Source organism: Monomorium pharaonis, chromosome 9 (genome assembly GCF_013373865.1).
Source record: "Monomorium pharaonis isolate MP-MQ-018 chromosome 9, ASM1337386v2, whole genome shotgun sequence".
Classification (NCBI taxonomy): domain Eukaryota; kingdom Metazoa; phylum Arthropoda; class Insecta; order Hymenoptera; family Formicidae; genus Monomorium; species Monomorium pharaonis.
In genome coordinates, this window is record NC_050475.1 from 4,049,059 (window position 1) to 4,071,957 (window position 22,899).

Here is a 22,899-nt window from a genome sequence, read left to right on the forward strand (position 1 = left end):
GGGAATAAGCCGTGAAAGGCGGAGAGAATCTTGAGGGAAACATTAAGTTTCAAGTCGTGTTAGGAAAATGGTCTTGCTCTGGTATCTGACGAATTTGTTTTCGAAGCATCTCGGCCACACCTACAGCCTGACGAACGAAGGTTTCTTTATGGACGAAAATGAGACAAATTTATGGACGCGCACGCGAAAGAAACGAAGAAGAGAAACATACAATATTTCCATCATTGCAATTCTTGCAGAAGCGATATCTGACTACGTCTTATTTTGCACGGTACATACGTAATATGTGATACTCACACGTGATATACTTCATGAGTATATCTCAAGGTGATGCAGAAATTGAGATAGAAATCATGTTCTCTTTGAGTTATAAATAACTACATAATAAATATTGTACAAATCAACTCTTGGTAGTCAGAAGTCGAGAAGAGTATAATCGAGATTCCTCGATAAAATTTATTTCCGTCGTTAATTTGTATATTATTTATTTAACAGAATCATTTTTATACACGCTACATTAGATACGTTTATTTTCAAAAACAAATCTATTGCGATCGATTTATTAGTTGTTACAAATTCGATAAACAAAGATATGCAAAAATGATGATATTCTTTCAGTTTCTTGTTGAATTGTGTTGATTAAAGAGTTGCAAAACAATATACAAGATGCGCACTCACACAAAGGCATACATAAGCACACGGAGAGATGCATAAATCCGAGAAGAGATCCAAGTAGAATCTTCCTCTGAAGAAGGAAGGAAGAAGGAGAGATACAACTTCCCATTCGCTTCATCGGAATGCGCGCTCTCGGTGCTTAACATTCGCATTCGATACTCGTTGCGTCTTTGTTGCCGGACGGCCTTTGCAGGGAAGGTGAACGAGATGGATATATCGGGATCAGACAGTACGGAGAAGAAGTACATGGCTGGAAAGTTGCGGTGAGAGAAGGAGAAAGGAAAATGGCCTGTTAGAGAGATGGTCAGCGGAAGAGGGAAGGAGCGAGAGAACAGAGAACGGAGAAAAAGGCTGGGTTGCTGCTGGGTACCGCTTGTATATACATGGACGTACGTAGAGGAAGAAACAGGAGGGACAAGGAGGAACAGAGCAAAGTGAGACGTAAAAGGGATATGCCGCAACCACCAGGACCGATCAAAAGCCCGACGGTGCCCCTTGTAGTGCGGATTTCAAATACAGATAGAATTCAAGGCATCTTCCTTAGCGTGTCGACACAGCCAATGCTTGTACCTGATCTCGGAATGATGACGAGACTACGGTGTACAGGTGGGACACAGAAGCGCGGTTGCCGAGTGGTCAGACTGAGAAAGGAGCTACTATCCGTTCCGGTAGCTGAAGGTTTTCACTGGAGTAGAGTATGCGCGTGTTTATGCATCTGAAAGAGAAGTTCAAGAAAAGGAGAATATGCACGAGAAGGTAAGAGAAGGAAGAGCCGTTTCGTGCAGGAAATCCTAGGAATGTTCCTAGTGTAGTCGTGCGCGTGCGGATGAAGAAATCTAGGTGAGAACAGATGCGTTAACCGATTGTTAGACCTTGAAAACAAAATGCATTGTGCAACAGCGTATCATAGAATAATGAAATCAATTAGCCGTTTTAGTACGATAGTTATTAAACTACGGACCATGATAGACATTTATCGAATATTGAGAAATTAGGATACTTAAATTAATGACTGCATATGGCGCGATTAATATTCGCGTTTAATTATCGACATCATTAAAGATATTCGAGCCGAAGATAAATTCTCTCACTAAAAGCAATTAAGCTAGTGCGTAACAGACAAAACACAGCGTTCGATATTTGCATAATTTCATTTCAAGAGTACAGAGTAAATGTTTTCGTCATTGCATTAGTTGGCATTAATAGTTAGCACGTTAATAAAATTAACGCCAACTTTGACCCCGTTCCAAAATTTCGCTGCATAAGTTTCCAACTCTCGCTACACGCTTCCTTATTCAATAATTCGTGTAATTTATATCTCAGGTCAATAAACAACAGATACTAAAAGTAAATCTCGCCGTATTGGTCTTGTTTTACATCGAGATACACGATGGAAATTATTATTTCTTTAAAAAAACATATACATATTATTTCTGATTTTGATTCCGATGATCACATCTTTCACTGTTGACATATCGACGCACATTGAATGCACATTTTCATTGAGGTAGCTAAAAATTAATCCAAATTGAAATAATTAAATGTGCCGATAAATAACGGTATAATGCGCATTCAAACATTTATTTATATTTTTTCAGGGATTATTGTATTATATATGACGCACCGCATTAAAATACATCTAAAATACTTATACCCCGATAACAGTAATTATTTATAAAAAAGAATTCATTGCGCATACGCACCCATATTTCAAGGTTTCGCGATATCAAACCTGCATTTTACAGATCGATAAATTTGACCGTGCGCCCCGATATATCCTGCAACGTGAACTGTCAAATACATCTTAATTTGCATTTTCCGTCGGGGCCGCGGAATTTGCGTGACATTACAGTGAAATAATTATTCCAATAAAGAAAAGTGCGCTCTTCGATAAGGGATATATCGACGTGGCGGGGAATAAGAGTGAATATATACATATACCAAACTACTAGTAGCGAATAAAAAAGTTCGGTCGCACATATATCACGATATTAAAACGCGCCGTTTACCGGCGCTGACCTATATATCTTCATTTGGTAATTTTTTTGCTTTTTGCCGGTCAGCAAGAACGTATTTCCCGCAACTCTCGGAAATGGTTTTGGACCCCAAAAGGAGAACTCTGTCCCGCGAAAAAGTCAAGTGCCGGAGGGGAGGGGGAGGGGGAGGGGGGAGGAAAACCCGCGATAGAAAATTGAGAATTAAAACGAGAGTCGCGCGTCGCGCGGTAGGGAGGTAAATCAAAGAAACGGGAAATCGGGCAAAATGTGGAAGCGAACGCATAAAGAAAATCAAAGCCTTGGGTCTGCTTGTGCCATTACTCCGACACTGGCATCCGCCACGTCCGCTCGCTCATTCTCCCGTTCGCCCTCTCGCTCGTGCTTCCGTCTGGCGAAAGGTAGAAAGGGAGATCGCACGCGGGCGTGTTGGCGCGAGAGACCCGGAGAGAGCGAGGATAGCGCGGATCGTGGCGTGTGGACCGAAGAGAGAGAGAGAAACCGCGGAGGCCGAGGGAGAGACCGAGAGAGAGAACACGGCGAAAGGGAGGGGAGGGGGACGAGAGGAGGGAGGTTTCAGAGAGGAGATCCGAGCGAGACCGAAAATACGCTGCATAACGCCGGTAGACGGGGAAAGGTGCAGCGGGGGTGCTGCACCGAACCTTCGCGATGGTGGGGATGGACCGCGGCGGGTCGAGAGTCGTAGGCGCGAAATGGTCGTAGGGAAGGGATGAGGCGCGGGAGAAGAGAGCGGGTATAAGAGCGAGAGAGAGAGAGAGAGAGAGTGCAACGGGCGGTGGAGGGGGGGAGAAGGGCGAATGGTGGCGCGGAGCGACCCGAGCGACCAACCGTCTACCAGTCAGTCATTCGTGCTCCGTCGTACGAGTGAGATCGCGGCGGTGTGGTTACTCGCGCGCGCGCGACGACGGCAACGACGACGACGACGACGACGACGACGACGACGACGACGACGACGACGACTACTCGACGACGTCGTCGTCCGACAGTCTGCGGGTCGCCGGTGTGGACGTACAACGCGAGGACGCGGCGGACCGCGACGTCCGGAGGCAGCGATAGTAGCAGGCGGAGCGGTGGCAGTAGGAACACCAGCAACGGACCGTTTCTCGTGCACGCATCCTCTCCTCTTCCGCGTTCCTTCCCGTCGGACGACGACGAGGCGTGGACCTGGAGCAACAAGAGGGACTCAGCCGACGAGCGCGCTGCTCCGGGGTACGCGAATGGGGTAAGCAAATTCATTGTTTTATACTTTGATTTTCGTAACGTCGTAACGTAAACGCGCGGAACGCGCGTTCCTCTCGTACGTTGCTCTCGGATCGCGCGGCAACATGTGATCGCTCCGTTCGCTCTGTCGTCGTCGAGAATACGCGAATACCGTTAGGCCGCAGCCAGTCTCTCTCTCTCTCTCTCTCTCTCTCTGCCGGGCCGTGAACGCTTGAATTTCAGCGGCGAAAGGTCACTTGCCGCGGCTCTACGATCGTAGTAGTAGGCCGAGTATTTTCATTGTGTGGCTTTCGTGCTCCATCCGTCTCTCATCCGGGGAGAAGGAACACAATTACGTGGGCGCGAGGTGACGCGCCGACGACGACGGTACGGACCGCGCGCCGCGGAACGCCAAGGTCAAGGACACGCGTTGCATGTATCGTGGGAATTATTTTGATTCGGAGTATCTCTTGCTCCAACTCTTTCTCTCTCTCGCTCTCCCTCTCTCTTTCTCTCTCTCTTGTGTTTACGTCGGGCTCCCGTTCCCATTCCGTTCCGAAGTCACGAGACGCGCGTCACGTGAGTCGACCTTCACGCGCGCGCGGGAACCGCGTTAATTTCGAACCAACGTGCGCATACATGACCGTCGTTTACCTTTGGACTTAATTGCCCCGCGTACGTACCCTTTTACCTTCCGATACGCGGCTTACGAGAGATGCTTGGTATTCGCGCTCACGTCTTCTGAATTAATATACATTAGTAATTCGATGAAACTTGATATCGCTTGTGATTCTTAAACAGAATAATGAATAAGAAAGATAAGCATTTCCTCCACCGACGTCCCTTTTTGTTTTCTATATTTATTTTGTAATGAAAATAATCGAGATTTCTTGTTATGCCTTCAATTTTAATTTTTACTGCAAATATAATAAATGTAGTTAAAATATATTTTAATAGGAATGTGGGAAATATATCGAAATCTTTGGGAAAATTTTACTGATTTCTAACGAACAATGTTACTAATAGTAGAAGCGTAAAAAATGTAGAAATAGAAAGAGCGGAAATATATAGTGCAGTTATAAATACTTTATATACACAGTACACTTTATTAACTGCGTCAATATCAATATATTGCAAACGGTAATAATATTCTTACGGAAGTTTCTGCAAAGAGCAATATAAGGAAAAATATTAAATTTAAAGGTAACGAATAAAAAAACACGAAGAAATAGAAGGAAGAAGATTGACTAGAAGTAAAATAAGTAATTTCTGCCGTTTCAATATGTATTTATTTTAAGTTTTGTTTTCTTAGCATTTTTAATGATTTCCATATATATAAAATTAATTTCTTTCTCCATGTATTAATTTACATAGTATACACAATTTGGAATAATTTTCTAGCTTTTCTGTAAATATTTTTCGCAAAAACTATATTGGCTTATATCTCATATTTCGCGAGCGCCAGTATCAACGAGTTTCAATTAAACGTTCACTCACCAAAAATATTTCGTTTCTCCCGAGGGGGAGAACGTCGGGTGCAAATCGCCCCCTGAGTTTCATGGAGCGATGTTAATTTGCAACGCGATGTTTACCGATGGCGTGCGCGCACTGACCCGGTAGAAAACAAATTCTCCTGCGAAACGGGCATGCCAATCTCTTTATTGCGGTTGGGCGTGTATTTTTCGGGATTCGCGGCATATACCGTCGGGTAAGTAATCTCGTTCGATTGCATTCGCCGAGGGTAAACGTTTCCGATCGCTTCGCAGAGATCGTGTGGCCCTACTCCCCCCTCTTCTCCCTCTCATGATTATTCGCATCCCTGTATATTGCTTTGGCGATATCGAACGTTTCGTTAAATATGCAGCGAATGTATCAAAGATGTATTCTCCGATGGATTTCCGTAGACGATTTTTATATGCAGCAATAAGTTCTTTAAAAACGTATACGCAGAAAATATTATATATGTAATCGGTTTATCATATCGGAGCTCGATATGCCGGAAGACTAGAATCGCTTGAAGATTCTGTAATTGACTGCTGATCCGAATATAGGAACAGTTGTGAGAAAATGCGCCCTTTTGTAATTTCACATCGTGGAAATAAATCCGGTGCGTACCCCTCAGCGTCCTGTCTTAACAAGGGGTTTCGAATCGGTTAGTTTTTTTGCTTACACTTGCCCAGTATTTCCTCGTTACGATGAACTACGCTCGTGTCAAAGTACCTTTGTAGTCGCTGACCCCGGTTTCCTGTTACAAGAACGACCTTGGCATCGCTCCGTTTCAACGGCATTGTTCCACCTCGGCGAATCGCAATTTATTTTCATTATCTCACTAAATCCAGGCTTTATATACGTTCCGGTGAATCCTCAACGAAAGTAACGCGTATATAACGTGTATTAAATTTATCGAGGGACCTTTAAACGAAATTCTTATCTTCTGAAATGATCTGTGCGACATTGCGCAAATATTAATATTAATAAAGTATCTATTTACATATCGATCTCGTTGCGATGCTGCTATCCGCGCGGAATTTACACCGGATAGTTTGTCCCCGGCGGTGTTGCTTCATTTTCGCGTTTGTAATGCATTATCGATGAAGACGAGCGAAGTTACGCACAGTAATATCGTCTATGATAGAACCGGCCGCTTTTGCTTTACGATATAGAACCGCTTCGCGTAATATTGAGATACGTATCAGTGATACTGCACCGCTATTTCGAGAACTAAAATCAGTAACGAGATACGCTTTTGCGTTGGTAGATTCATCTCGTTATTATTCCATTAACAAAGCATCGCAAATATATGTACTCGAAAAGTATATACGTTAGCACTGTGCTAAAAATCTTTTGCTGTAGCCTGCTGTTCTGATATCGCGTATCTCCATTACTGCACATTAATAATCCGTAGTCAACCTACTATTTTTTTTAACTGTTTCATCGTTTTAATGTATCTGCGGGTTTTCGTTTTGCTTTTATTATAGCATCATATAGTCATTTGTACAATACATTTAATTCTGCATCAGCAATACGGGAAAAAAAAACAGAATGCAGTATGAAACAGCGCGACATCGTGCAATACGTGTTCTCATAAAAAAATAAAAAGGCTTATGAGAGGTATTAATCTTTCCGAGTATCGAAATGTGAAAAAGAATATTTTTAATATTTTACTTTTGTCGCAGAGTTATCAGGATTGTGATTATTTTCCATCAGTTGGAATTAATTATTTCCCATCGTTTATCTTTTTATCGTAATATACAGCATACATTGAATTGCAACTTGTATGAAATTTTTAATGAGATAAAATCCGAGGTAAAATGAACAAGAGAACGTAACGCTTAGGGTGCGGTATGCATTAACACATAGACAAGACGCGTTAATACACGCTGCTCTTTCAAATAAATACTCGTAACTCCGAACTCGGGGAACTCCCGCGTCGCTCGTTTTTGTTTGAGACCAACCGTCTAACTTTCGAATCGTGCACTATATCTTCATTACTCTTTGTTACGTCGCATAATCGACTGTCAGACTCGATCTTTATAACTGTAGTTTTGAATAAAATATAAATATAACTAAAATATTACAATTGAAAAGTTTCTACAAAAATAAAATTAATTATAAAAAATAAACATTTTAATTATTATATAATAATAGTAATATTATAAAATCTATATTAAATTGTTAATAATTCTCTGACTTTTTAATTTTAAAAATAATTTTTATAATTAACAAAATTATTGTAGATATTTTTGTAAAGTAAGAGATTAAATCAAATGTTACGCTCGAGTAAACGTGTCGATATAAAAATTAGATAAAAAGACATAATATATTATAAGATATTTTAGTTAAATTTTATGTATTTGTGTTTGCTCATTTTAACTAATTTGTTGATTTTGTGAAAATCTTCAATTTCTGGATTAAATTTTCAAGTTTAAATGTTTAAGTAAACTTTAAATCAAAATTTTGTTAAAGTAAAATTCTTATCCTCATCGATTTCGCGGTTACTTCGCCTCTAGAATAAGACCACCAAGTGAATCATCATCTTCGAATCGGCAGTCAGGTAAAGCTCAGACACTTTGCGGTATCTAAGATGAGTTCGTAGAGACCATTTTCCCGGGTGAAGGTGATTATTATATACCTGACGAGAGATCCGGCAGTGCCTCGTCCAGTTTAGTTCGGCCACACTTTAGTCAAGAGACCGAATCCGTTTTAAAAGAATACTTCTTTTCTCTGACGGGACTTATAACTCGACTTGATTGACCCTCCATTTTGTTCCCTCCCTCCCCCTCACTCCATTCAACTCCTCTCGAATGGCAGTTTTGCCCTCTTTTATCTCGAAATTAAAAAAAGGGCCATTGCCGTCATCTCGGCTGGTCGCGCCGCCGGCTCGGCTATGAAGAGGATAGAAACGACAAAGAGAAACCCGACACAAAGTGCGAGAGGATTGTGAAAGAAGGGAAAGGATGGTGTCAGAGATGAGGACGGGGGTAGTTGGATAGGACGCGAGTTGGCTTAAATTTAATTCACTTCTCTAGCAACCCTTTTCTACTCTCTCTTTATCACGACTCTGGCGGGACGTAGGGGTAAGGGAAGTAGGGGAGAAACGAGGTTGGTGGAAGACCAACTCGCGAATGCAATTTCCTCGTGGCGCGAGCTAGATGTTTCTGCGGGTTGCAACCGGACCGACCAATGTCGAGCCCTTTTTCCGGAAGCTGACTCACTCGAAAAGTCCTTTGAACGTGATGATAATGCGAACTTGCAGCACTTCATTTCACTATGGAAGTTTATAGCGCGCTAATAACGCGCGCAAGACGCTATTTGAGCGGAAGTCCTATTTCTTTAGACGCTGAGATGGGTTTTGTTAGATTGTTAGAATTTTGCGAGATAATAGTCGCAGTTGGAACTACGTCGAATGAAGCACGTCGAGAAATATTATATGAGTTTTCGTCGCAATGCGGAAAAATTAAATTGCAACGTTATAATAACTGAAAATTGTATTATGATACAGTGTTATTTTCATATATCTTTTAGTTTCTCTTTGTAAAATGAGAAAAAATTAAATGTAAGTAAAAAATTTTAAACAAGATTTGAACTTATTTAGTTTAATTTTGAAACATTTGTACACTGAGAAGAAACATAATTGATTCAATAAAATTTTTTTGTTGTGGGCTGCCAACAAAAGATATATTCAATACAACAATATATGGTATTGCAATATAAATATATAGTTCAATCAACATCATTGCACTTGCATTAACAGCAAATGTTGTTATATTAAGTATATCTTTTGTTGACAGCCCGCAACTAAACGTTTTGTTGAATCAATTATTTTTTTCTCAGGGTGATGTATATAAATCAATATTTTTTCAAACATTTTTCATTACTGTTAAAATTGGAAAACTTTTGCGATGATTATATATTTGAAGAAAATTCATTTTTATGTAATACATTTTTATATATAAAAAAAATATATACTTTATATGTATATAATTTTTATATGTAAAAAATACATAAATCTATACATATGCAGCATGTAATCTAATAATAATTGAGGAGAGACAACAATAAATTAACGAACTACTTTGTAAAGGTAGGAAATTAATCTTATTTAGCGACGCAATCACCGTGCCGACAGTAATTGCAGTAAATGATCTCGAATAATAATTTTTAATGCGCAACTTTCAGTTTCTGACTTAATCAAAGTTTACAATTGATGGATAGTATCGTGCGTGAGTTATGTAGCGTAACGAGAGTTATGTAAGAAACTTGGTACGGCGATAAATTCGATGGTATGCCACGTTAGCGACTGGCCTCATCAAAAATCATGTAACAACTGTTGCACTTGTTTCCGATTGTGATTTCGCCCCTTCAACGCGAAAACGTCGAGTAAAATTAATCTCTAATTCATTCAGAGAATCGGGTCACGTTATGTGGCGAATGCAATTTCGACGAAGCGAAACTATTCCGTCGTGCTATAATCACCGTAAACCGACGTGGATTTTTGTTGGGCTAAATCTTTTTTTTTTTTTTCGGCACGAGAATGCTGACGCAGCCGAACGTTTCTCAAACGTGACGCTAATACAGAACGTGAGTCCTTGGCGATGTGACGCATCGTTAACGTTGGAGAATAAAACGTTACGAAATGTCAAGAAATGCACATAGATAATGTCTTTAAATATGCTTTTTCTCTTGTGACTCGCGCGTGTGCATGTGTTTACTTTGAACTGTTTTTAAACCCCTTGACTTTTAAACCTCTTTCTTGAAATTAATTTTTCTGTAGTTCGCAGTTTCTCCAAGTTCTTTGACGCTTAAAGTTGATATATGAAAATTCATAAATCAAAAACTGACCAACTCAGGCTTCTTTAGTAAACAGTGTATACGACATCGTGTACCAGAACTTGCTTTAAAATTAATTTTCGTGATTATCGGGCACTTTTCGCAGCATTTAACTGCAATTTTGCAAGTTTAAGTGTCCCGGAACAGTTGGAAATTTTCGTCGGAAACTTGGACTAATCAATTTCTCTTAACATCATTTGCAGCTGAGAGACCCGTTCCGAAGCAAAGAGGTATCTCCCATCCAACTCAGCCAGGACCTTGGTGGTACAATCTCCTCGTCTCCTGTGGTGCGCCCAGGGGAGCGATGCGATGCTCGATGACGTGATCGACCTCTCGGTCAGCTACGTGCCGTGACCTCGTTCGAGTGGCTGGCCATTCACTTCTTCGCGGACGAGCATCATCGTACCAAATTCTAAGAGTACGACGAAACGCTAAAACCAAATCGAGGATCTCATCCTTTCTTTTTTCTTCTTCGAAAGAGTCAAGAAACGAAGAGAAGTTTCATGGAAGAGGGCGTCTCCCGAGGCATCGACTCGTTCACGTTCTCGAAAAGAGAGAATGTGCGAGAGGACGTCGAGATCATGAGGGTATCTTTGTAACGACGGGTATCGTATCTCTTTGATAGGACGAAGGCCGGGACGGTTGAGATGCGCGGAAGGCAAGCCTGACCAAATGCCTTGCTGACACCTGAAGAAAAGGGCACAGTGGAGGTATTCCAGAGGTATGATAAACGCGTGAGGAACGGAACGTTGACGACGTCACGTGAGTTACTGAGACGTGTCGGCGAAAAATTCCACGCCGACAAAGTGCATACACTTGCTCTGCTGCACTCGAGAAGAACGAGAGAGAAAGAGAGAGAGAGAGAGAGAGAGAGAGAGAGAGAGAGAGAGAGAGAGAGAGAGAGAGAACGCGCGAGCGAAGATACGATCGAGAAACAAGAGATTTAACACAATATTCATTACAAACGGAGGAAATGAAGACATGAAGATATGTAAAACCTTCAGCAAGCGGACGTGACTATGAGAGTCGACGGACGAAGATTCAAGATCGGATCAGAAGATTTTTTCATTAAGCCAGGAGAATTAGACGCGACAATCTCTGAAAGCCGATAAATTGAATTGGCTCAGTTTGAATAGAGGAAACGACAGGGAGCATCTTGCGGAAGATGACAAATCTCTGATCTTATTGAGGTTCCCTCCCTTGCGAGACAAGGTCGCGTTGGATGTCCGCGCGGGGCGGATCGGGAAGGCCATTCGCTACGACGACACGGCGACGACGACGACGACGACGGACATCCGCGTTCGCGGTCGCCCCCGCGACGCTGACACCGCGAGAATCATTCTGTCGTTTTCCCCACCCGTCGACGGCCACATGACTTGACGATTGCCTCCTTCTCCTCCCGCTGCTGCTCCTGCCCGTTGACCGAAGGCGGCGGTGCGGCAGTGGCGGCGACGACGTCACACGGCGACGTCGACGTGGATGATAGCGACGGACGAGGAGTCAACGGCTGACGCAGCCCGGTGGTGGAGGTCCGGGGTACTTAAAACGAGTGACACGCGGCGCCGGCGAGTCAGTCATTCGCAAGCGGAGTTGGTCCGCAGGTGCGGGGAGACGTGGGTGGATGCTGCGAGACGCGTATGTGTGTAGGTGTGCGTGTGAGTGATCGCGTTTTCCTGGATCGTCGTCCGCGCGTACACGTGCGTGATCCGTAGAAAGGGACTTCCCCTCCTCACACACGCACAGAACAGGCACAAAAGGATCGGCCAAGCAGAATCACAGCAGGGAACCAAAGAGAGAAATAGGGAGAGAGAGAGAAAGAGAGCGCATACGTAAAGTAGGCTGTGGATCCTTCATCTCAGTTTCGGCAACCGTGGTGCGTCGTGACGATTGCAGTGTTTATCGTGGTGGCACGGTGTTACCGTCCTGTCGCTGCTGCTCTGGCAAGCGGTGGAAGCGGTGGCGACGGTGGCGGTGGTGTTGGTGGTGGATACATATATATATAGCAGTGGATGAAAACGGTGGCCCGCGGGGGTGGCGAAACTGGAGCAGCCGGTGGCGATCGTCGTCGTCGGTGCAGCGGAGGAGCTATCATGTGCACGCGGCGGATTTTCGGACTGGCGGTCGTGGCCCTGCTGACTCTCGGCGGTCGAGCGCGCGCGTACACCAACCAGTGGGCGGCACACATCGATGGAGGAGAGGAGGTGGCCAAGCGAGTCGCCGAGGACTATGGATTTCGCTATTTGGGCAAGGTTAGTGCTCTCTTTCTTTTATTTTTTTATTTTTCGCGATTATGAGTTATTTTGTGGACGGAAAACCTTTCTTTCCACGACGCGTAGCGCGATATAAATGTCTGCCGACGCAGCTACTTTTGGTGATAATTATCATCGTATTGATATCGTTTAATTAATCGACCGTGGTAAAATGGAACGTTTATGAAACAGGACGAGTAATAATGAGTATTATGAAATTGAGATTAATTAATCTCAATACGTTTTTTTTTCTTTGGCCGTAATGCAACGGTTTCCTTCGGATCGTTAAATTAATGGAGCGATATTTGAATTAAATGAAAAAGCGGGATTATTGAATATTTGTTAACTGAATCGTTGAAAATCGAAGACTGTGCGGCGATACGACGGAATAAACAAGGATGATATCATCGCGAAGGTGAATTATACAATGCGCCTGAGATGAGGCACAATGAGATTAAATGGCACGTTCTTCTGGGCAACAAACGATCTACGCCATTTAGTTCGGGCGGCTCGATTAGTATACAACATCGAGGTTGAAATTACAAGATTTATTCACTTGACATTATCAGCGCTAAATTTGAATGCAAATTCGAGTTAGACAATTCTATTCTCGTGTAGGATAACTCGACGTGGTGCGGTGACGGTAAACCGCTTTGTACTTTAATTAAATTTTATTTCATCATTCATTCGTGAAGCTAAGAAGCGCAGAGATCGCTCAAAATAATCTCCCTCATAAATTGGATATGCGAATTAATATTTAAAGAAGAAACATGCTTCAGTGAGCGGTTTAAATGTACAATTAATAACCATCCGCAAATACGTTTTCATTGAATTTGCTTGCCGATATTAGCTCCATTTTTAATAGAGATGTTTTGAAGAGAAACGTAATCCCCATTGAGCGATATTTTAAAACATTTTATAATTTTCAATATTTTGGTATTTTTCTTCTGAAATTGAGAGAGAGACTTATCCGTTACGCTTCAATAACATATTGGTATCAAAGAAAACTTACTACATGATAACATTTAAAATCGAAATTGGTAAGGAGTTGAACTCAATTCATTTCCAACCGATAGATCTCGTGGAAAATCTGATCTGATATCTGTATTTTACTTTGATTGTGAGTTAAGTAGTTAAATAGTATAAATCTGACTTTCCTAAATTGAAATCCTTTCATGGAGCTCTATCATCTCATGCAGTTTAGTTCGTATACGATTTACATTGCAAGCGAATGCGCGCGACTAACTTTTTTTCATTGATACAACAGAAAATTAAATCCTATTTTTTTCTTGAAGAACACAAAACTGATTTTTTAGTGACATTTGGTTTTTCATTTTTTGCGATTCAGAGGAAACATGTCGATTTCGAAACGGACATCGAATCCGTTGCCATTGCCATATTTTCCCTGCCTTTGGCGATCACAATAGAAAAATTCTCCGCTATTCATTCATGCCGTTTCATCACGCTCTTTTTTTTACCGCGCTATCGCCAGGGAGATCCAATGCACTTCGTTGATCCGCTGTAATAATTTCTGGATTGTAATTTGTTCGGAAAATTATATAACTCTGTTCGGGAGAGAGAAATCCCGTATTTTTAGATTTCGATTTATATCTTTGCGTGAAGTAGACGTGATCTCATTTTGGCATTTGGTTAGCAACCAAGTGCACACACGCAGAAAGAGCATGTGATAATTCCGCTTGGTTTACCTTATGATATGCCTATTTTGCACACCTGTGCCTATATAAGTAGAAGCGTACAAAATATATTTTAAGAGTAATAAGCTTTATAAGTATGGAATAAGATTTATGTACAGTTTTAATTAATATTATTTTTTTTAAGAATTAAAATTTTAATCAAAATCTCTTTGTTATAAAATTATATTTAACAAACACAATTTTTTAATTTTAAAATGTTTTGGAAAGAAATTGAAATATTAGATGTGATCTGCATATTATACGTGAAAATCGTACTTAAGATCAATCGTACTTAATGGGGACCTTTCGCATCAATAAATTACAGCCCGCTACATTTGTATTGCCTATCAGATAAGATAACAATCCAATTCTCGTTATAACCGACTCGACTCTCGAGAAACAGCTCTGACGTAAGTCTTGGTGACGTGTGTCTGTTTCTCAGTGACCGTGAAGGTCGTGATGATGTAAACTTCATTGTCGCAGTTGTTACAGGCGGAAATTAACCTGCGCGACAATCTCCTTTCTGCCTAAATAGTTCGCGACGGAGAATTGAACCCGCGGCACTATCTTCGGTTTCCACGTCGGTTCTTCTTCAAACGGTGGACTTCAATTTGGAAGGCCGCGTACGCTGTTCCACCAAAATGTCGATGAAATATCGCTGGCGATAAAGTGATCGAGTTGAGAATATCACGAATTTTAGGTTATCGAGAAAACTTTTATGCGATAATTTTTTTATCCCTTTACGTTTACATTGTGCTTGTGATTTTTTTTACAACGATCAGTTTTATCTTGATAATATGTTTTGATAATAAAAACTGGTTCCATATTATTCTATCGTAGAGATAAATGATTAAGCGCGTATATGTCCTCCTCCAATTAATTAACATAACAAATTAATACATTAATAAAATAATAGGTGAATTGCTGAGAGTGAGTGAGAGAGAGAGAGAGAGAGAGAAAGTTAAGTAATATTTGATATGATTATTACGGTGTTATTTAAATGAGAGTTATTTCATGTAGTTAGTTAATACTTTATTAACGTGATTACCACTAATGTCTAAAACTTTGTTTCTCAAAATAATTGACTTCGATGTTGGCTCTTGTGTGTGTAATGTTTTTCCTAACAATTAACAAACGTCCACGCTTCTGCACCTCGCATTCTGTTTTTACTTGCGGTTGTGAAACAGCGGAAGCACGACAAAGCCCAGTTTGTAATTACGCGCGTACTGATAATACTGACGATTTTTAAGATCGGGTAACAACAGGATGTTGCAACCGAGGGGAGATAAGCGTACATTGTACGCGCGCGTACATTTCACCAGCGAGGAAACTCTTCCGCTCAATTTAGTCCGCGAAAAATTCGAGCTATATAAATGGCTCGCGTTTGATCGCATTATCTTTCCATTTTTATTTTCTTATTTCTCTTTTTTTTCCCCCATTGCATTGACACGCGGATGCCTTGTCACTCGTACCGACAGACAAACGGCATTCATGTGTAAACCGTGCTCTCGCAGAATACCGCCGTAACGTGAAATCGCGTTCGAAACTCTAATGTGATAAACAGAATTTTAAAACGGAGAAAATTCACGGAATTGCGAAATTTTAGTCATATTAATCTCTCTCGCGGAATATGGAAACATACGGGTTTTCCGTTACGCGCCAAAGTGGCCTCGAATGTTTGCCGATTTAATTTTGCAAACGGCTACATGGCAATCACTTGCGAAACGCCGAATGATCGCGACCGTGCGTTTATGAACGCCTCGATAATAGGACGAATACACATGCACGTTGGATGCTCTTCTGGCTTGAAGTATCGATCTCTCGTTGTTTTTTGCGAACTTCGTAATTTTCCGCGAATTGCTTACACACGCAGAATATTTATCAAGATAAAAGCAGCAACATGTGTCATTGATTATGCAAAGTATGCATTAAACATCTGTCAACGGAATGATTTACGCAAATACACACACACACACATACACCCAGAGGAAATATTCAAAAAATTATAAATATTAAAAAGTTATTATTCAATTGTATATATTTTTTATTTTACAGTTAATCATGATTATCCTTATTAATTATTAATTTTTTGAATTAATGAGCCATTTGAGGTATCTACCGTCGTTTATGTTTTACATTTTTTATTTCGATTTATCGTATTTCTAAAAATACACATTAGAGAGAGATAACGCGGTTCACATCAAATTCATAGTTCTAAGAAAAGATGTAGTTTTGCTTGTTTTGACAGATAATGATTAATCTTCTTAATGTCTTGATAAACTCTTACTATGTTGAAATTTCTCGCAACTGCTTTTATTTATCACATGCACAAGCAGTCCTTGAAAATTGTGTGTCTTATTGAGCAATAAAGTTTACGTTAATGTATATTACACATACGATTAGCACTTGTTAATGAACCAGGGTATTCCCAGTAACAGAAAATTCCATTTGAACCATATAAAAACTCAAATTAAAAGAATAATGATTTATATCCAGATATATTTAATTGCTGTAAATTTGTCATCGTGTTGCAAAAAGATAACAGTTTTTATTTTATCTTTTTAATTTTGGCTTTATTACTTTTTAATTTAATTAGGTTTAATTAATATGAATTTTCGATAAAATATTTGAAGTTTCTTTGATATTTTTATTAATATTAATTATGCAGTGTAATTACAAATATGTTAGAACTTAAATTGGATCTTAATAAATTTTTGCGGATTATTTATTTAAGCCCAAAACATATTCGATTTGAATTAAAAATTTATTGTTTTTATTTTTGTTACATTAGTAATTATATATTTTATTTAGATGTTTTCGAATCTTTCCTAAACCTCATACATTTTTTTTGTTAAAAAATTTTTTTTACTACATTAAATAGTTGCCTTTTATTTTTAAAAGTTATAAAAATATTATAAAATGTTAGTTTATAAAAATAGTTAGTTATATTATATATCTAACAATAGTTATATTTAATATAAACATGAGAATTTTTATTATTCAATAAGCTTGCGAGATTTTAATTATTTAATTATATCCAATATTTGTACAAATATAATTAACTTACATAACCAAACTATACCGATAGAATAGGATCAGGATTAAATTGAAATAGAAAATTGACAGTAGATGAAACTAGTAAGATACGATAGCGAAAGGGTTTACGAAGAGGAAATAATCGCAAAGAGATTTGCTTCGTCGATAAACTGCGACCGCAGAAAGAATCGTCTGCTTCTTATATTATTTCTGAATCTTTCTTTATTATCTCTTGTTCGGAGGAAAGAATAATGCTCATAAAATGGATATTTTTCAACCCAGATAAATAAAAGTATTTTTTAATTGCAAGGCTACTTGTTCTTGAGAGTTTGATATTTTTTTTACTTGAAATTCGCAGAATTTTATCTCTTCTGTTTTTGAGATAGAAATTTTTTGTAAAATAATTTCGTCCGTTTCATCTTAGCTAGATTTTATTTAGTAATAAAAAGATCTCTGCATATAATTGCTTTTTTTATTATAAAAGAAAACTGTTGTTTCTAGTATCTTGAACATACTTGAAAATTTTGTTTTGAATATATCCGAAACAATTACTCTTTGTCAATAATATCCTAGGTCTATTTGAATTGTATCGCATGAAAGTTTTTTTTTTCAGACTTTGCTGACAGTCCAATTAAAGTGTAAAGTTACACAAAGCAAAATAATATAACTGTTAAGAAATAATAGTAATCATTCGATAAGAAGTAAATTTTTTCTGACTCTATTAGAGTGACTGCAAAATTTTTTCTCATAAAATTTTATTGATTATTCGTGAGATTGTATAATATTGGTACTTTTTGTGTTAATATTTAACTTTGAAATATCTTGCAAATTGAATATTAATATTTCGATTGACAGAAGAAATTATATTTTTGAAATTATATTTTTGTGTGTATTCAATAATTTGAAATATTGTATGTAATTTAATTAATTAGTTGACATTGGATGAATTTTTTCTTTGATTATCACGAATATTAATCTTGGAAAAGGAGATGTTATCGGATATTATCAATATTTGATTAAATTTAAATATTTTTGTTACATAATGGTTTATAATAATAGTGAAAAAGCTTGTCTTATCACATATTGTAGCTAGTTTTAGCTCCTGTTTTAATGTCGCATTTAGTCTGATAGACGAGCTGTACGCATTAGTTTTCGTATAAACGTGATAGCCGAAATTCTGGCGGACAGTAACTGTCTGGGACTTTAAAACTAGTTAAAACTTGTGCGACCTGGACAAGAAATACGAGCCGTTAAATAGAACCGCTCGTTGAAACTGCGACCGCTGATATCTAGCTATATACGCTCATTTCATCCGCGATAAATGTATTATAGGCTGTTATTAATTTATCGCTATTCTAACGGAGCTCGATCCGAGCAGCTGTACGGCGGGGCTGCCATTACGGTAGCTTTCCCACCCCGGATTTTAACTATGAAATGTTGTTTAACGATGATACGTGTTGTCCTAGAACCTATGTGAACAGAGTTTTATTATCTTCGTAATGCACTCAGATCGCCTTTCGGAGAAACCACAGGAACAATGTAACACTCTGTAAAATCAGTCTTGAACGAGAAAATACCCGATAGTTTCGTATTTCGCCATCGGCGATTGACCGTAACGAAAAGATTGTGGTCACATGGTGTAGATTTTTACAGCTCGGTGTCTTTGTAAACACTGAAATAGGTACTTTAAAATACTTTATTAATTGAATTTTATTAAAAACTATGCATTTCAAAAAGAACTATTGGAATTTGAAGAAGAAAAATTCAACATTTATACATATATACATGTAGTATAGTATCTGTTTTGTACAAAAAGCCAGAGGAGATAAAAGAACAGAGAAAAATGTTAGTTTTTAAAACTATTTTAGATTGCAATATTTTTCTTAAAATCTGATTTTAAAATAATAAATTTAATACTTTTATCCGTTTTATTTTTGACTCAATTTTATATTCCTAAATATAGTTATGTTGTATTTTTTCTTTTCACTTTTTATATATTTTTTTTAATTTTATACATATATACATATATGAAATTGATATTTTAATGTTATTAATTTTTATTTTTAATACATTCTTTATGAATAAATATAAATATTGACTTATGCGTTTTGTAACTACACGTGACATGCTGCGTTCAGCACATTTACGATCCTAACAAAAGAATGCATTTCCTGTTACATGAGTTGCATTTCTCTTGAGTTGCATTTCAAGTTGCATTTTATATTATTCTGCAAGTCGATGAAAAGGCGAGCATGCAAAAGAACATCAGGTATTTGCGATTTGTCTGCACTCTTAAGGGAGTAAAAGGGTGACTATGGGTGATCCACTTGATGCTACAAACGTTTCGAAACATTCTATGATTGGCCAATTTGTGAAATTCTTTGTTCTGATTGGTCACTCAAATGCTTTAAAGCGTTTATGTAGCGTCAAGTGGATCGCATCTTATATCACATTAGGTGAACATTCAAAGCGGAGAGCCGCTAAACGGCTTTTGTCTTTTATGAGTTTTCATGCTACTTTGAGATCAAACGATCGAATGAAAGGGAGTAGACAAAAAATTGTAATGAGGTTTTATCGTTACATTACAAAGAAAAAATACGTTACGCGCCTGAAATCTAAACTTTTGATTAAATTTTTAAATTAATTTTTGTATAATAATATGCTTTATATAATATATATGTGCGCGCGCGCACGCACACACACACAAACACACACACACACACAAACACACACATTACGTGCCGATATCTTTACATTATAATTAAAAATGAATTAAAATGTATTTTATAATTGCTAAATATTGTGAACTATTTTATTCACATTAACGTACGAATTAAGTACCGTATAAAAAATTAATTTATAAATAGTAAAATATATTTGTAAGCTAAATTATTCTATTTGAACACTGTATAATTTTTTGTATTCTTGTAATATAATGTATTCTTATAAATTACTACACGTCTAAATTAAATTTTTTATAATAGTTTAGTGTTAAATGTGTTAAGTGTCATTTTAAATTGATAATTTTTAAAGGTTGTATAATTTACATTTTAGATGATTAATTAATAGTTTACGATGATGATATGTAGAATCTTGTCTCTGATTTTATTTGCCATCGTGTTTAAATAACGTATTGTGAAGTGTAAGTTATGTAATAGCCTTGCTTGACAGCTATTGTGTGTTGACTGTATTAGAATCAGTAAAACGCGCACTACTTTTTGTAGGTCTGAATTGATTTCTCTTACAACAAATGTTTGAATAGTGACAAGAATACAGACCAACCCAACTTTTATTCCATGTAATATAAGTCAGTAGTACATCGAGTCACTATATTTGTTGAAATAACTGAATCCAATAGTTTTCCTATTTTATTATTATTTCAATATTGCTTTTTTATAACCATATGCAATTTTCAATATCATTAAACATATTTTACATTCGATGCTAAACGTGTATACTAAATTTAAAATATACACGATAATTAATACAGAATTTTTATCATAGAAAAAAGTAGCTCTAAATTTGTTGTGTAATTTACTATGAAGAAGACGGCACATCTAATGATATGCCGTAAAATAATATTTTATGCTGCATCGTTAAAATTATTATTTGAAAAAAAAAGGAAGCAAAATAGTTTCGGAGCACTCGTGCAACACGATCGTTTTACGAAACCGCATATATTTTTCATGGCATGCTTCGATACGCTTCTCTAAGCCTATTCAATCCATTTTCTTGTCATATCTGAAATGTGAAAGAGTTCCATCTTATCACTGATATTGCTATTTGCCTCATCAAGGTGAAGTTACTCCATTCTATCAGGAAAGAACCGCGTCCAAAAATTGGATTCTCCTTCGGTACGAAGTTTCATCGTCGCTCGATATTCTCGTTGCAAGTAATTTTCTCTTTCATTGATCTCCGTTAATAATATTTTGGTCAGCTGCAGGAAAAAATAATTTAGGTTAATTGGCCATACGAAGCAACTAACTTTGCCACGTTTTTCGACATGCCTTTATGAACATATAAAATAGAACATAGCGTTTCTTAATATTTGATACAGGCATGTTGTGATAAATCATTGAGAGATGAGAATGTTTTATGAGAATTGAATGCTTAATTTTATTTTTTCATGATTAAATGAAAAAAAGTTAGTTTCATTGTTTTTTGAAAGAAAAATTTTAGGACGATAAATTTATGTTTTAGAGATCTTTGACAGATAATCCTAATATTTAACATGAATAATGTTTCATATTCACAGCAATTTTACTTGATTTTACGCGTTAGATTTCACTTATAAATTTTCAAGAAATGTGTAACGTATTATTGCAAATATTACTGAACTAAGTAGTAAAAAGTAAAAAGTACATGCAGTTGTACATAATATTTATTTATAAATTGTACACTTATTTCTAAATTTGTATTCTGAGACTGGATGACACAAAACGTAGTTCTAATGTCACTTGTCTAAATATATGTATAATTAGTGAATGTGATTGCGCTTAATGATGTTTCGCTTTTTTCTTAAGCGTCTGTCGATGTTGAAATGTCAATGGCCATAACACATTCTCTCCCATATCTTCTGTCCACCGCCGACATTGAGAAGAAATAAATCGTTAAAGCATTTCTATTGATGGGAATGGAGGGGTTGCAGTTCGAACAAAATTCTTCAGTCTAGACATCACGCGAGAGAGAGAGAGAGAGAGAGAGAGAGAGAGAGAGAGAGAGAGAGAGAGAGAGAGAGAGAGAGAGAGAGAGAGAGAGAGAGGAGAGAGAGAGAGAGAGAGAGAGAGAGAGAGAGAGAGAGAGAGAGAGAGAGAGAGAGAGAGAGAGAGAGAGAGAGAGAGAGAGAGAGAGAGAGAGAGATGCGCAGAAGCATTCAGTATTAGAAAGAGATAGGATGATGGAAGGAGCAACTGAAGATGGAGAGAGAAGATTGAGAGTGGAGAGAAAAAGGCAACGGACTGACTGGCTTTTTTCCGACTTTTCGAACTTTCTTCCTCTTGACCTCAGTCTTTCTACGCAACTTCGATCTCTTGCGCATCACTATTATGCAAGTTGTTAACTTTTCTATCGGGTTCAAAGTATGAAAGTTCTTTTTAATTTTAGCTGCGACAAGAAATTCTCATTATAAATATTTTTGTCACAAATATTTTTTAATTCCAAATTCCAAACTGCAAAACATTTATAAATAAAAAAATTGATTTTTTAAAAGAACATTTTTTATCTGTAGTTAGCTATTTTTATTTAAATTAACAAACATTAAGTTAATCACAATTTTATATTACAATATTTTTATAATTTCTTATATAAACTTTATGCATGTTCTTTTATCTCATTATAAAATTGATTATCAATAATTATAATACGCGATAAATTATTCTGCATAATCGTTTTTTCTTTGGTTTATCAATGAACATTTAATAAATGTTATTTATTACACGTGATAAAAGGAAGAATAAAAATAATTATTAATAACTTAGTGTGAAGTAAATAAAAGATTGTAAAATGAGAATGTAATGCAATCGATTTCTCTATGCTGTAATTGCGCTACTACATTCTAGCTTTGTCTTAAGACTATCGTAATTCTGTTCAATTAAATTTCAAGTTGCTCTCTGTTCAAGTGATCAAGTATCGGTCTGAATGCTTTCAGCAGTGTCTAGCTTTGCTTTAACGTTAGAATTGATTGGAGTAATTATTGCAGTA

General features: G+C 37.7%; 1 protein-coding gene across 5 annotated transcripts in view; it reads left to right on the forward strand.

The window, feature by feature from the left end:
- The first annotated feature begins 3,246 nt into the window (after positions 1-3,246).
- LOC105835671 (furin-like protease 1) overlaps positions 3,247-22,899 on the forward strand; it is a 216,426-nt gene continuing 196,773 nt past the window's right edge. For 2 of the 5 annotated variants that reach the window (XM_036291647.1, XM_036291648.1), the window contains exons 1-2: positions 3,248-3,912; positions 10,424-12,469. Coding sequence is in view for 2 of the 5 variants with exons in the window: in XM_036291645.1 (XP_036147538.1) it covers positions 12,230-12,469 (240 nt within the window). In the remaining 3 variants the exon portion in view is untranslated. Of the gene's footprint in view, positions 3,913-10,423; positions 12,470-22,899 lie in introns of all 5 variants that reach the window. The other 3 variants (XM_036291646.1, XM_036291645.1, XM_036291650.1) reach the window with 3 other exon arrangements.